General features: G+C 36.3%; 1 protein-coding gene across 7 annotated transcripts in view; it reads left to right on the forward strand.

Annotated features, from left to right (window-relative positions):
- The window catches only part of Kansl1l (KAT8 regulatory NSL complex subunit 1 like), an 88,583-nt gene that overhangs the window by 34,191 nt on the left and 37,334 nt on the right, over nt 1–17,058 (forward strand). For 5 of the 7 annotated variants that reach the window (XM_038338403.1, XM_038338408.1, XM_038338405.1 and 2 more), the window contains exons 4-6: nt 5,002–5,199; nt 5,569–5,690; nt 14,693–14,897. In XM_038338403.1, the coding sequence (XP_038194331.1) occupies nt 5,002–5,199; nt 5,569–5,690; nt 14,693–14,897 (525 nt within the window). The remainder of the gene's footprint in view (nt 1–5,001; nt 5,200–5,568; nt 5,691–14,692; nt 14,898–17,058) is intronic. The other 2 variants (XM_038338409.1, XM_038338410.1) reach the window with 2 other exon arrangements.

The raw sequence follows: 17,058 nt of genomic DNA on the forward strand, positions 1-17,058 counted from the left end.
ATATATGTGGAAACATGATAGTACTTATCTTTTTATGACTGGTTTATTTTAAAGCCTACTGTTCTTCCAGTTTATGCACACTGTAGTATGTTTGAATTTTTTCCTTTTCAAAAGCTGAATAGTTGTGTATTTATAACATTTTGTTTATCCATTGAGTCAGTGAGGTTTAAGTTGTTCCATGTTTTAACTGTTGTATGCTGTGAATAGTGTAAAATCTAACTCTTCAAGGTGCTCTTTTCAGTGGAACATGATGTGTGCCTTTAATCCTAGCACTTGGGGGAAGGGAGGCAAGTGAATTTCTTTGAGTTTAAGGTCTCCTTGCCTTACGTAGTGAGTTCCAAGTTAGCCAGGATTCCATAGTGAGAGCTTTTCCCAGAAACAAACGAACAAAAATACACAGTACTCCTTCAATTATTTTAGCTATACATCTAGAAATGGAATTACAGGATTGTATTGTAATTCTATTTTTAAATTTTAGTGGACTATATTATACATTAGTTCTAAGTACTTCAAGTTGTGACCAACATTCTGTTGTGGTTTTTTTGCTTTTTTTTAATGATGATATTATATGTTGTAAGGTGATGTCTCTTCAGTTGTGGTTTACATTTCCCTAATATTCATATCAATATTAATGATGTTGAGCTTATTTTTATGTTTACTGGTTATTTTTATATATTCTATAGAGAAATATACATCAAATCTTTTGCTTATTTGCTTTGTTGTTGCTGAACTTTAGGGGTTCTCTGTATATTCTAGATGATAGAGATTTGCTTCTCTAATATGTGATTTCCAAATCTTTTCTACCATTTCTACTATTTTGTTTGTTGTCTTTTTAATTTGTATATATTACTTTTATGAATTCTAATTTATCTATTCTATTTTTATTGGTGCCTTAGGTGTTACTATGTTTTCTTCAAAAGTTTTCTGGTTTGGGGTCTATTTTGAGCTGACACTTGTGGTGTTAGCTAGAGTCTAGTTTCCATTCTTTTGCATGTAGATTTCCAGTTTCCCCAGGGCCAAATTAATTGAAAAGATTTTTCTTTTTCTTTTTTTTTTAATTCTTTATTTTTTTTTATAAAAAATTTCCATCTCCTCCCCTCCTCCTCCCCCTTCCCTCCCCTCCCTTCCACCTATACCCCCACTCCACCCCTCTCCAAGACAAAGAGCCATCAGGGTTCCCTTCACTATGTTAAGTCCAAGGTCCTCCCAGCTCCCCCTAAGTCCAGGAAGGTGAGCAACCAAACTGACAAGGCTCACAATGAGCCCGTCCATGCTGTAGAGTTCATGCTCATCGCCGTTGTCCTTGGTTTCTCAGTCCTCCTCCACCGTCAGCCACATTCAGAGAGTCCGGTTTGGTCCCCTGTTCCATCAGTTGCTTTTTCTACTGAATGGTTTTGACACTATTCTTAAAATCATTTGACACTATATGCAAATATTTTATTCTTTGCTCTATTTGTCTGTTTATGGTTAGGCTATTATTACACTATTTTGATTAGTCCAGTCACTTTAGAATCAAGGAGTGTAAGTCCTCCAGTTTTTGATTTGTATTTTTATTTATCAAATGAAATTTCAACATGCCACATGAGACACAGTGAAAGCATGCACCAGTTTTGCAATACTACCAGCTGAGAATCCTTTCTCTTTTCCAGCATTTGATTTGGGTTACTTTGTTGGTCTTTGCCATTCTGGCTGGGATCATATGAAATCACAAAGTTGTTTTGATTTGCATTTCCCTAATTGCTAGGGATGATGAGCATTTTTAAAGATATTTCTCAGTCGTTCCCCACACCCTGCTTCTTTTGAGAATTCTCCATTCCGGTTCCAGGCCCATTTTTTGAATGAGTCATTTGTTTTGTTTTTGACTGTTTTTTGAGTTCTTTATATGTTCTAGATACTAAACCTCTGTCAGATGTGTGTAGGTGGTCAACATTCCTCCCCGTTCTTTGGGCTTCCTTTCATCTGCTTGTTTTCTTTAGCTCTGCAGAAGTTTTTCACTTTTATTAAATTTCAGTGATTGTTGGCCTTAAATCTTGAGGAAAATGGAGTGCTATCAGGAAGTCCTTTCCTGTACCTGCACCACGCAGGCACTGCCTGTGTTTTCCTCTAGCGGTTTCAGTGCTTCACGTTTAGTCATTGATTCATTTGGAGTCAAGGTTTTGTGTAAGGTGATGGATAATGGGTCTAATTTCGTTCTTCTGCAATATGGACAACCAATTTTTCTCAGCACCATTTGTTGAAGATGCTTTCTTTTTTTCCAGCCTATGTTTTTGGCCTCTTTGTCAAATATTAAGTGCCCGAAGTTAGATGTGCTAATGTTTTAGATCTTTGATTTTGTTTCATTGGCTCACATGTCTGTTTTGTGCCAATATATTGCTTTATTACTCAGTAATATATCTTAAAATCTGAAATTTTAATCTGCTGAGCATTGTTCTTTTTGTTCAGAATTTTTTGGCTATACATGGTTCTTCTGTGTTTCCATACGAAGTGTAGAATATTGTCCTTTTTCTGTTTCTGTGAAGAATAGATGGGGATTTTGATTTGGAGTGCACTGAATTTGTAAATATATTTTTGCAGAATTGTCATTTTTCACAGCGTTCAGGCTAACAACCCATGATCAATAGTGTCTCTCCATTTTGTAATGTCTGTCTCTTTTTTGCATAAATTTAAAGTTTTCATTATAGATTTCCCTCATTTCCTTGTCTTGGTTTATTCCTAGATATTCTCTGAACCTATTGTAAGTGGGAGTGTGTCCATGATCTCCCTCTCTGTGCATTTGTTTGTACAGAAAAGCTATTGATTTGTGCACATTGATACTGTTATGTTGCTGAGTTGATCATTTCTAGAAGTTTTCTGATAGAATCTTTAGACTCTCCATACTATATCATCTGAAAAAGGGGATAGTTTTACTTCTTTCCATATTTGTATTGAAGAATGTGTTTTTAAATTTTTTCTTTTTCTTTTGAACTTCTCATATATGGCTTAATATATGGTCTTTTTGGGAAAATGTACAATGTATACTTAGGAATCTATATGCTGCTATTGGATAGTTCTATGTATAGCTGTTAAATCTAATTCACTGTTTTAGATCCTGTGTTTATTTTATTCTTCAATAGTGAGTTATTATTGTGTAACTATTTCTTCACTTTAATTATGTTTTGCTTCCTGTATTTTGGTCAATTATTAGCTGTATAAATGTTTATAATTGTTATGTCTCTGTTGACTGACATCAGTATTGCCACCCTGTTCGCTTTTGCTTGCTATTTGTGTGGTATGTTTTTCTATCAATTTCAGTTTATTATACCATTGGATTAAGTATTTCTTCTAGACAAGTTTACATTGATATGTTTTTATTTGTCTCTGTTGTTTTTTGACTTTTCATTGGAGGGTTTAATCCATTTAGAATCAAAGTAATTAATTACAAGGATCAATTTACTTTTGACATCTTGCTGTTTGTTTTCTGTATGTTGTATGACTTTCTTGTGACTCATTTCTTGCATTACTCTCCTCTTTTTGTTCATTTTATTTTGTACTTTATTTTATTCTGGGGCAAAATTTCACTATGAGGTGGTAGCTGGCCAGAAAGTTGAAATGGAGATCAGGTGACCTTGAATTTATATACATTCTCTTACTTCTCCCAAGTGCTGGGGTTAAGGACTTGTAATACCATGCCTGGATTTACTTATTTTTTGGTGTTGAAAGTCCTTCTAGTTTTCTTTTGTGTGTATACTATAGTTATTTTATTTGTGGTTACTACTTAAGATTGCTTCTAACATTACAAAATTTTACCATTCTAATTTGAATTTATAACAGTACAACTTCAACAACATATAGAATTCTCTTCCTTTATAACAAAATTTCACTTTTTATGACATAAAACATAAATTAATAATTCTTTTAAATATACTGATCTCTTTAATAATAGAAAACAAAGGTGAAATCACAAACCACTGTTTCAGTATTGCTATCTTCTATAATTCTCATGTGTTAACTTAGGAGCTTTTTATTTCCAACTTTTTCTCAACAATCTCAATTATGAAGCTGAATTTTTCTTCTGTTTTGTTGATTTTCTCCTATGTTGATTTTGTTATTTTCTTTTCCCTCCAGGTCATAGATTAATTTTCTTACTTCATTTATCTGTTTGAGTCCTCTTTGAGGTCATTGATCACTGTTTTTTGTTTTTTGCTAGTAAACTTTTTAGGTCTTTATCTGGGCTTTTATCTTCTTTAGTATGTTTTAATTTAGTAATTATTATTCTTTAGAGTTGTTATAATGGGCTTTTTAATGGGTTTTGTGTATTTCTACATTCACTCTTGGTTTGGGTATCTTTTCTAGTTTGGGAGAAGTCCTTTTAGTTATTTGCATATTCTTGTGCACTCAATCCCCAGTTCTACTTTTTGATGTGTTCCTTTCCCCTTCTCTCTGCAGGTTGGTAGGTGAGACTTTTTGGTTTTTTCTTCTTTTTGGTCTATTATTTGTTTCTCTGTAATTTTCAGGTACCCCATCACTTTTTGGCACATTTCCAAACTCTCTTTTCCCTTTTCTCTTTGGATCAAGGCTTGCTTTGTTTCTCTCCCTCTCTTTTCCTCCCCTTTCTTTCTCTCTTTCTTCTTGTCACTTCTCCTTAACTATGGCACATTTATATGGAGACGGTTTCCAGTCCATCGTCTTATTCTAGTGGTCTAATCACATAGGATTTACAAAAAGGTTTTTTTTAAATTTTTTAATTGTGTGTGTGTATGTGTATGCATTCGTGTGCACATATTCTCATATGCCAGAAGAGTATGTTTGATTCTCTGGAGCTGGAGTTGTAGGTGATTGTAGACTGCTGGACATAGGTGCTACATTCAGTTGCTCTAGAAGTACGTGCTCTTCACTGCTGAGCCATCTCTCCACCTTCAATCAGTTTTTTTAAAGAGAGATAAACTGTATTTTCAATTTTAAATCTATGTTTTCCATGAGGACAATAGGATGTGATCACTTTTATTGCTTTTTACCCCCTAGGGGATAGTGATCTTAGAAGAATGTCAGCTGCCAAAAGACATTTTGAAAAAACAGATACAATTTTCAAATCAAGCGGCTTCATTAAACACTTCAGTGAATTCTCAGATTCCCCAAAGGAGCGAAGAGACATTGCCAGAGCACGACTTTGAGATGTCACCCAGCAGCCCCACGCTACTTCTTCGAAACATAGAAAAACAGGTAATCTTAGTGTTTGCTTTATGAAATAACTTTAGATAGGGTTTAGGTATCAAATATCTTCCAAAAGTCACATTAGTCTCTAGCTCATAGACCCAATCCTTGAAAATTGATTAAATCATGGAGGTTCTGACCAGATCAGCTAAGTGATAGACATGTAATTTGCTAGAAGTTAGAGGGTGGGGTCTTGTTGGAGAAAGCAGGCCATTGTGAACAGGTCTTTAAAAAAACAACACTATGGCTTCATTTTCAAGGATGGTTCAGCATATGCAAGTCAGTAAATACAATACAGCATATAAGTATACTTTTGGAGAGAAATTCAGGATCTTAATGATGCTTAAATGTACTAAAGTGTTAACTGTTTCTTTGTAGAGTGCACAGTTGACTGAGATCATTAACAGTTTGATTGCCCCTCTCAACTTGTCTCCAACTTCCTCACCCCTCTCCTCCAAATCCTGCAGCCACAAATGTCTGGCTAATGGCATTTCAAGGAGGTAGGTATTACTTGAAGAGTTTGACTTCTAAATTTGGCTTATTTTATTTTGATTTTGTTAACCTATACCTGTTATAGCCATTTTTAGGATTAAAATACTACAATCATAGATCATGGGTACAGTTTTAGATATAAATAAGTACATAGGATTAATATAGTTACCCATGAGGAATTTTTAGGAATTTTAATGCTTCTAAAAAATCATACTAGTGATAATATTCACTATGGAAGTATTACCTTAATACTGTGACTTCCATTTTGTACATTCTTTATTTTTGATCTTCAGTTTACTATAACTTAAAAAAGACCCTAGATATAGTTAGACACAGATGATTGGCACATAACACCATAATTTTACATTAATTTTTATATTAATAATCACATTATTAGTTATTTTAGGAACCTTCTATTATAGCAAAAAAATGTATATCCAGTAAAAATCATATTAAGTATTAATATTAATGGAATGGCTATCCCATTCTTGAATGACATTAGTGAATAGAAACTAAATCTTAAATAAAAATTTTGTTTCTAATTGACTATCCAGAAAGCTTGTTTTAAAATATTTCTGAAATTTTATTTATGCTCAGTCATTTTCCCCTGGATCTATCATGAAAGTAGTTTTTCTACTGATTTTACTTGATTTTTGACATAGTGTCATATTTTGCATCGTTGATGCTTCCCTTGGAAAGTAAGACTTGCTGGTTGTATAGGGCAAATATGACAGTCTCATTTACAAGAATCCTGTTTTAGGGATCCATGATGAAAGTCAATTACAAGTTGAGTTGTAAAATGATCAATGAGTATTGTGGTTTCAGACTAAATACATTTTCTATATCATTTTGCTTATCTAAATTATGTTTATTATCATGAACACACACACACACACACACACACACACACACGGTTTCTATTGCTGTGAAGAAACACCATGACCACAGCAACTCTTATAAAGGAAAACATGTGAAGTGGTGGTTTATAGCTTCAAAGGTTCAGTCCATTATCATCATAGCAGGGAATCTGGCAGCATGCAGGCAGACATGGTACTGGAGAAGTAACTGAGAGTTCTACATCTTGCAGGCAGTAGGATGTCAACTGAGACACTGGGCAGTATCTTGAGCATAGGAAACCTCAAAGCACACAGTGACACTCTTCCTCCAACAAAGCCATACTCACTCCAACAAATCCACGCCTCCTAGTAGTGCCACTCGCTGTGAGATGATGGGGGCCAATTGCATTCACCCTACCACATAATCTTGTATATTTTTCTATATTACAGGAAGAGAATAGTCAAAATGGGCATGGTGATGCATTTCTGTCGTCCTGGCTACTTGCAAGGCTGGGGCAGGAGCCTTGCAAGAGCTGGACGTAGCTTAGTTGTAGTACATGGACATGGCATATGTGGAGTGCTGTACTCAGTTACCATTAGTCAAGAAAATACATGGGAACAATCAGTTATTTCATGAGCAGTTTTGAATATCAAATAACAATTGTGATTTATTTTGTTAAAGTTTTTACATATTATCGGTCTTCTGTTTTTGACAGTATATAAGCTTCAAAAAAGTAGAATATCTTTGGTTTATCTTGTTAAATTATGGTTTGGGGTTTTATTTTGAACACTTGCATCAGTAACAGACATATTATGAATATCAATTAATATTGAATGAATCAAATATTAGTTTGTCATCTTTCAGTCCACATAAGAAATATACCTGAGATGATCAGCTTTGAATTAATATGCATTTATTTTGGTTTTCAGTTTTAGAAGTTCACAGTCAGTTGGTTATTAGCTTGAGGCTGGCAGTGAGACAGCACACCATGGTGAGAGTATTTGGTGGAGTAAACAGGAAGACAGGAGGGTGGGTTCTCAAGAACCCTTCTTTTATGCTCCCCATAAGCATCCAAGCACACAGGCACACACACATGGATACACACACACACTCTTTAAAAAATGAAAAATTCAAAGCAGTAGAAAATATAAGGTAGTAAGGGACAACTTATAGGAAGGGAAAGCCTCTTTTACAAGTCATGTGAGTAAGCTTGTGTGCATGCCATGACATCTCTTTTGGTTAAATAGAGCCTTTTGTGATTTTAGCTGCATTTTGGGTAGTTGACATGTCATGTAAGTAACCTCACAAGTAAAACATTTTAGTTCTTCTATCAGCGTGTACTCATTCTAGCTTTATATCATATTATATCGTAATTTTGCATATAATGGAAGAAATTTAAAATTTAAAGTTTAGCCTTTATTTAACTTTTGAGGGAGTTAAATAAAACCATGATAAATACTTTTTAAATATTTAGGTCAATTTTTATAGGTATCTTAATAACCTTTTCTCATACTGTCTTTAAACTCACTGTTAATTATTTTCTGGGGAACTTTTTTGTGCACTTATTATTCATTGATCTCTAGCCCTCATTTACTAATTAAGAGTACTGTCTACCCGAAAGTAGTAAAGTGGGATTTAATTTTTTAGGTTTATGAATCCTAGGACTAAGACCTGAGAAGAGTCACTGAGAACCAAATAAGTATATTTAAAACTCCAAATAAATGAAGCATTGCATTCTGTCAATGAGGTAGTTATACATTTTTAGACCTGATATTCTAAAATGAACATAAGATGCCATATATTATCTCTGAGAAAGTGAATTTCTACTTGAAACAAGGTCTAATTTTTTTTTTTTTTTGAGAGATGGCTCAGTGGTTAAGAGCACTGCCTGTTCTTCCAAGGGTCCTGAGTTCAATTCCCAGCAACCACATGGTGGCTCACAACCATCCATAATGAGGTCTGGTGCCCTCTTCTGGCCTTCAGGCTTACACACAGACAGAACATTGTATACATAATAAATTAATTAATTAATTAAAAATAAAAATAAATAAAAATAAAAATTTCTGCCTCCTCCCCGCCTCCCATTTACCCCCCTCCCTCCTCCACTACCCCTCCCTCTCCTGTCCAGAAAGCAGTAAGGGTTCCTTCCCTGCCCTGCGGGAAGTCCAAGTTCCTCCCCCCTCCATCCAGGTCCAGGAAGGTGAGCATCCAAACAGGCCAGCCCCTCCCCCCCAAAGCCAGTATGCGTAGTAGGATCCAAATCAAGTGTCATTGTCCTTGGCTTCTCAGCAGCCCTCATTGTCTGCCATGTTCAGGGAGACCGGTTTTATCCCATGCTTTTTCAGTCCCAGTCCAGCTGGGCTTGGTAAGCTCCGAATAGATCAGCCCCACCATCTCAATGGATGGGGGGACCCCTCGCAGTCCAAACTTCCTTGTTCATGTTTTCCCTCCTTCTGCTCCTCATTTGGACCTTGGGAGCTCAGTGCGGTGCACCAATGTGTGGCTCTGTCTCTATCTCCATCCATCGCCAGATGAAGGTTCTATGGTGATATGCAAGATATTCATCAGTATGGCTATAGGATCTGGCCTTTTCCGACTCCCTCTCCTCAGCTGCCCACGGAACTAGCTGGGGGCATCTCCCTGGATACCTGGGAATCCCTCTAGAGTCAAGTCTCTTAATAATTCTAAGATGGCTCCCTTAATTAGGATATATGCTTCCCTGCTCCCATATCCACCCTTCCTATATCCCAAGCATCCCATTCCCCCTAGCTCTCCCTATCCTCCCCTTCACGCTTTTCTCTCCCCATCTCCCCTTGCCCCCAACCCACCCCACCCCCAAGTTCCCAATTTTTGCCCGGCAAACTTGTCTACTTCCAATATCCAGGAGGATAACTATATGTTTTTCTTTGGTTTCACCTTCTTATTGTCTTCTCAAGGATCACGAATTATAGGCTCGATGTCCTTTATTTATGGCTAAAAGCCGATTATGAGTGAGTACATCCCATGTTCATCTTTTTGGGTCTGGGTTACCTCACTCAGAATAGTGTTTTCTATTCCCATCCATTTGCATGCAAAATTCAAGATGTCATTGTTTTTTACCGCTGAGTAGTATTCTAACATGTATATATTCCACAGTTTCTTCATCCATTCTTCCACTGAAGGGCATCTAGGTTGTTTCCAGGTTCTGGCTATTACAAATAATGCTGCTATGAACATAGTTGAACAAATATTTTGTAGTATGATTGGGCATCTCTTGGGTAAATTCCCAAGAGTGGAATTGCTGGGTCCTGGGGTAGGTTGATCCTGACTTTCCTGAGAAACCTCCACACTGCTTTCCAAAGCGGTTGCACAAGTGTGCATTCCCACCAGCAATGGATGAGTGTACCCCTTACTCCACATCCTCTCCAGAAAAGGCTATCATTGGTGTTTTTGATTTTAGCCAATCTGACATGTGTAAGATGGTATCTCAAAGTTGTTTTGATTTGCATTTCCCTGATGGCTAAGGAGGTTGAGCATGACCTTAAGTGTCTTTTGGCCATTTGGACTTCTTCTGTTGAGAATTCTCTGTTCAGTTCACTTTTTGTTTGATTTTGCCTTAATGAGTTCCAGAATGGGGTATGAAACTACATTACCACGAACCATTGCCATACTGTCGCACTAGTGGTATTTGTCTCGTGCCGTGCAGGCATCCCTGCCAGCTGGTGTCATCACTGAAAAGCTGCAGTCTGACAACCACGTCAGATACGCCCTGAAACTAAGTCACACCACAAAGTCACTCCTCAATTAGGAGAGTATTGTTTGCTAGCAGTATTTTCTGGGTCACTGCTCTCAATGTAAGTTTGGATTCTGATGGATGACACTAATAATTAGCTAGATATATGTTGTCAATGGGGAGATGAAACCTCCCTGCTGTTTGGAAAGAAGTGCCACTAGGAATTACTTTTATTTGTAAAACAGCTTCTTTTTGTTTTTATATCTAATGATATAAATGTAAAACTAATTTTATACAGGGGAATTTACTGGTATACTGCTAAAATTATGTCTAGAAAATATGTAATTCTGTAATAACATGTTTATTTTGGTCTAGTAATTGGAAAAATGAAATTACAAAATTTATTGTACAATGATTTCTTAGAAAAAATACTTGAGGGGTATACAGCGAAAACCATATTTCATCTTAGAAGGCTGGGTTCAGAAAGTATTTTAGCTTTTATTTATGTGTGGTGATTCATATGTGGGTACCTAGGTGTACATGGCCCAGTATGCTCACTGCGGTCAGAGGACACATGTGGAGGCTGTCCTTCAGGTACCTGCTTCCCTTTGAGATAGTGATCTTCACTACATGGGCTCAGCTTCTCAGAATCTGCGTGTCTTCTCTCATTGTGCAGTTGACGGGCTTTCAGATCCCAGCCACCACACCACACTCCTTGCTGCCTTCTGAACAATCCAGACATATGTGCTAATGCTGGCTAGGTGATCCCCTATGCCTTTAACTTTGTTTGCCTTTTGTGTGTATGTTTCCAAATTTTCTTTGAAGTGAAAAACACTACTTTTTTTTTAAACTCAGATAAGAAATAACAGTTAACAATAGCTTTCTGGTTTTTGTTTTTTTCTTTTGTCTTCATGCTTTCTAGTCCTCTTTAGGCAGGTATTGTGGCGCATGTCTATGGTCATCCCAATCCTTTAGAGGCTGGCATAGATGAGTTCTAGGCCAGGCCAGCTTGGGCCATAGTGAGTTTGAGGCTAAATTTGACCTACATAGTAAGAACTTTTCTCAAAAACAACTACAAAAAGAAATAATAATATTCTCAAAAACAACTACAAAAAGAAATAATAAAAAAAGTCCCATTTGAAGTTTATAGCCAGAGGTAAGAATACAAATAACACTATAATAATCAGTTTCTTTTTCTTCATGGAAAACATTAAATGTAGAAAATATATTAAAAATCCACCTATTTCTAGACTTAAATTATCTCAACATTTTGCTAATTCAGTTAAGCAATTTCTATTTCTAACATGATTGTTTACTCCAGAAATATCTTAAAAGTAAATTCTGGCCCGGTGGTGGTGGTGCATGCCTGTAATTCCAGCACTTGGGAGACGAGCAGGAGGAACTCTGTGAGTTCAAGTCCAGCCTGGTCTACAGAGCAAGTTCCAAGACAGCCAAGGCTATAACATAGAGAAACCTTGTCTTGAACATATACATATATGGACTTTTTAAAAACTCTTGGAACTGTATTAAATGTTTGACTAGCTATATGTCTCAATTATTAAGTAGTTAAATATGCTAATATTTGCCATTGTACTTGAAAAAAAATCCCTCTTATCTGGGAATGGTGTACAATCCTAGCACTTTGTACTTTTTACATTTTGAGATAGGTCTCACTAAATTGTGTAAGCTGGTCTTTGCTTTATCTGTATCCCAGGCAGGACTTGAACTTACAGTCTGATTCATTGCTGAGGCTACCTGAGTAGCTAGTATTACACACTGGTGTCACCAAACCTGGCAAAAGACTTTAGGTGACAGTTTGTGTTATTACTAACGGTTATAAATATCACTGACATAGTTGTTGAATGTATTATAGTCACCATCTTCCCTGTTCAATTCTTCTTGTTGTTTTTATCGACATAAACTACCCAGACTTCTTTAGATCTTTCTGATTCCCCGTTGCTGTGTGAACATTCTTGAATTTTTTGTTTTATCACTCTAAAAGAATATTTTTATAGTAGATGTAATATAATTTAAACACCATAGTACTGTTATAAAAATAGTATCTTTTGTGTGTAGCATGTGTAGGTATGAATGTGTATAGGGATGTGGTATGTGGTTGTATGTGCATGCATGTGGAGGCCAGAGGTCAGAGTTGGGTGTCTCCCTCACACACTCGCCACCAGATTTTCAGAGACAAGACTCACTGGACCTGGAGCGAATCCATCCAGCAGCTTCAGTTTCACTTAAGACTCTTTTGCTCCAGTGTTGTGCGCCTGCAGGCCAGAAGAGGCACCAGATCTCAGTATGATGGTTATGAGCCACCATGTGGTTGCTGCAGACTGAGAGCTATTTCCCTAGACACAGAAGAACTGCAAACACCCATTGGTCTTAAGTCAAATTATTTGGTTGGCGATATGTCACAATTAAAGGAACCAATGGAGACCTCTACTCAGTGTTTCCAGGTTCTTGTCATCATTAAAGAAATAATAAGTAAGGCATTTGGAGCAAGTTTCTTACAAGGCAGAGTTACATGATGAAGCAGTAATAGTTGGCTTCTCAGGAAGAAACATTCCAGATCTCCAGTAGCTCCTTTTTTGCCCAGACTTAAAATGATGAAGGATTATTCTTGAGTGAATGTAGAAGAAAGGTGAGGGATTACAGGAGGGAGAGTGTGGGTATGCCCTGGAATAGGGCTAACCCAGCATTTCTGCCCGTATGTAGGGTTTTCCAGATGTAGCATGCTGTCAGATACATGACAGAAGCAAGCAAATTTGCAAGGCTAGTAATCTGGAGATGTATTTATAATGAATCAGCGTGTAGTCAGCAGCTGTCCAAGTAGATGCTGAGGAGTCTCATAATGTACCACCCTTTACCAAGTATGCTGTTTGTCGCTTTATTCCCTGTATATCTAGCCTATCTCGATGTAATGTAATGTTAGACTACTAAGACAAATAGTATTGGTCTGCATAAAGTTGAAAAGCTTACATTCTATTTAGTACATATATAAATGTATCAATATATTAGCATATTACATATTAGTTTTTTTTTTTTTTTTTTTTGGTTTTTCGAGACAGGGTTTCCCTGTAGTTTCTAGAGCCTGTCCTGGAACTAGCTCTTGTAGACCAGGCTGGCCTCGAACTCAGAGATCCGCCTGCCTCTGCCTCCCGAGTGCTGGGATTAAAGGTGTGCGCCACCACCGCCCGGCCATATTACATATTAGTATAATATTAAAATATATTAGTATATTAATATGTAATATAATAATGCAAGTTAAGTGTGTCAACATAAAACAGCTCTCCAAAATTCCTAAGACAGTTTATTCTGAGTGATTGCACTTAGGACCAGATTCAGGTTGCCCTGAATGATATTTTTCACAGTTGAAACAATTTCATGAACATTTTTATGAACAAAAGAAACACAGACATCAAGACACCTAGCAAATATAGGGTTGGAGATTCAAGTAGGCCAGTTACATCAAATTGTTAGCATTTTCAAGTGCTGACTCTTGACGTTATTAGTTTTTTGCATTGGTGGAAGCATCTGGCCTTTCCTCTTCCCAGAATTCTCCTAGTCTGGTTGCCCTGCCTAACTTCCTGCCTGACTACTGGCCAATCAGTGTTTTATTAAACCAGTATTAGTGACAAATCATTACAGTGTACAAGAGCATTATCCCACAGCAGTTAATAACTCATTTATTAATATATTCCAAAGGTTCTTAGTCAAAATAAAACTAGATCAGATTCAGAAATGGATAACAGATGGCTATTAACGAACAAAATGTACCACCTAATTTTTCTCTTGATGTGTAATATTCCAACATAATCATGAAGTTTTAACCTGTCACCTTGTAAAATCTTTATGATGGGGGACTTTTTTTTCTGGGAACATGAGTTCACTAAACCTTAAATATAATATTAAAAATTGCAATAAAGAGTAATTATAAAATTATATTTTCCATATATAGCTTATTTCATTATTTTATAGTTGTAAGTTACATCATAAGTTTTAAAAGTTTCTAAGCTATAATAGGATTGTAGCTGTTTCAGAATTCACTAAAATTTGAAATGCAGTAAGCTTGCTTATTTAAGGGGAATTTAAAATGCAGTTAGGAGACCTTGGAACTTTTTAAGTCTTAGTTCTGATGAACTTCAACTAAACATGAAAAGAAATTGGCATAAATAGTTTAAACTATGTCATTTGTGAATTATTGATTTACAAAAAACATCTTATATTAAAAACATTTTAACTTTGAAAACGTACCTTTTGCAGCAGAAAATAGAAATTATTTCTATATTTTTACTATGTAATTCTCCATTAATATCAATTATTTTACCTATTGTTATCACAAATTGACTAAAAGTTAACACTCTTCTATCATAATAAAACAAGAAAATTTACATTTAGTTTTCTTTGTGTTCATTTTTTTGCCCCCCCCATCTCCAATTATTTCATACATTTCAGTGCTTCAGAGAATTTAGATGAGCTCTCTTCCTCCAGTAGCTGGTTACTTAATCAGAAGCACAGTAAGAAAAGGCGAAAAGACAGGACAAGACTGAAATCTCCATCCTTGGCTATCATGAGCACAGCTGCCCGAACAAGACCCCTTCAGAGTTTCCATAAAAGAAAACTCTACAGATTGAGCCCCACTTTTTATTGGACTCCTCAGGTAAGGCTGCATTTGGGAAAACATGAAGAAAGATTTCACTACCAGTATATTTTGAGTATAACTGGGTATGAGTTTATATATATAAATAAAATTACATACATATATATATAAAATTATATATATATAAAATATATATATATAATTACATACAGAAAGCTTAAAATATAGTTTATAAATTAGATAATAATAGATACTGACAATAAAAATTAGGTTTTAATATTTTGAACATAGCAGTAAACTCTGTGTATTCTAAAATTTCTCAGTTTTTTTAAAAAATAACTATTGTTGTTTTCTTTGCTGCTGGAAATTTAACATGGGCCCCTGAAAACTAAACCTGCAGTCTACACTGAGCTATGACCAAGCCTCTGGCTTAAAAAAATAAATGTATGTTGCTGTTTTGTAAGTAAATTAAACTAATTTTTAAAGAAAACTAAATGTCAAGGTGATCTTTAAAACATTCAGGTAAGGTAATGATGAAATGTGCCTCATATTTGTGTTAGAAATGTTGACTCAGGTAAACACAAGGTATAAGACTAGTGGCAAGAACCAAGGATGATGGAATCTTGGTAAAGAATGCAGGAACTAGCTTTTTCTAGGCTTCTTCTGGCCAAATGTGGGAATATTTGAGTATGAAAACTTTTAATTTGTTCCTTCCCTCCCAAACAGGGTCTGGGCTTGATTTACTGTGTAGCCAAGTGTGATCTTGAACTGATTCTCCTTTTTCTACCTTGGGGTGCCTGGATTATGAGTATGCTGGGAATTGAATCCAAACTTTGTGAATGCTAGGCCAGTACTTTACCAACTGAGCTATATCTCCATCCCAAAAGGACAGTGATGAATTACTAAAAACATGAGAGGGATAGGGATGTGGCTAAATTGGTAAGAGTGTTTGGTAAGCAGTCACAATGCCCCAGGGAATCTCGGCAAAAGCAAGATCATCCTAGGCTACATAATGAGGTCCAAGCCAATGTGGCCTACGTGACACAGTGTCTCAAAACAGCCCAACAGAAAACAAACGAACATATGCACCCATGAGTTCACAGTGATGACACAGAGAGGATGGAGTGGCTGGTAAGTAGGAATGCAGGTAGACAGGACAGGACAGGGTGCTAATAAATAGAATGGATGAGAAAATGAAAGAGTGGCTGGGCAAGAATAGTTAGAGATTAATAACAACTTGAGGTGAAACCCAAGGAGGAGATTGTAGACAGGATATCTGCATAGACTTAAAAGTACAACCACCCTTCCTGCCTGTTGCCAAGGGTTCATAATAGTTGTATTATTGACAATCAGAAAATATGTCACCCAAGTTGTCAAAAGCCAGAGTTGCTTACTAGAAAGATACAGTATTATGCAAAGATGTATCATTCTAACTTAAGTATGCATAATGAGACAATGCCAAGTTTAGAAATGTGCAACTAAGAAACAACTAGCTTGGAATACTTAAAATGAAGCATGATTAATAAAGACTCAGAGAAATTGGAGTTCATCTTGAAGATCAGAAAAGCACTGGCTCTTACCTTGACCTCAGTCTGAAAATGGTGATCCTGCCTCTAGGAATCTCAGAATGAGACTGTGTTTGATAGTTGTTTCCTCCCATTTTATAATCCTCTCTAGTTCTGGAATTAAAGGTGTGCACCACTGGGATTAAAAGCATGCACTGCCCGGTTTCTATGGCAACTAGTGTGGCTACTGGAATTAAAGGTGTGTGTTATCACTGCTTGGCTGTAAGGCTGACCACTGTGGCTGTCTTACTCTCCCGATCCCCAGGCGAGCTTTATATGTTAAAGTACAGCTGAAATGCCACTACCAGTTCTCAGTGTCATGGCATGAAGAATCGTTCTTGATTGAAGTATTAAGATTTATGACAAAAGATTAATGTGTAATACAGAGTAGAATATTGTCAGAGGGACATTTTTACTTAGAACAATGAGATAACTAAAGTATGGTTGATATATTATGTAAAAATATTTATCAGGTTGGGGATTTAGCTACTGAGCTATATCCCCAGTCTACCATCCATAAACCATATATTCTGGCTTCATCCCCAGCACTGCAAGCAAACAAACAAAAGCCAGTGCTGAATATTCTGAATGTAGTAACCATTGTTTTGTTAATCAGAAACCAACCTATTTTAGGCAGCGCCCACTGAAATATCAAC

This window comes from Arvicola amphibius, chromosome 8, assembly GCF_903992535.2.
Source record: "Arvicola amphibius chromosome 8, mArvAmp1.2, whole genome shotgun sequence".
NCBI classification, from domain to species: domain Eukaryota; kingdom Metazoa; phylum Chordata; class Mammalia; order Rodentia; family Cricetidae; genus Arvicola; species Arvicola amphibius.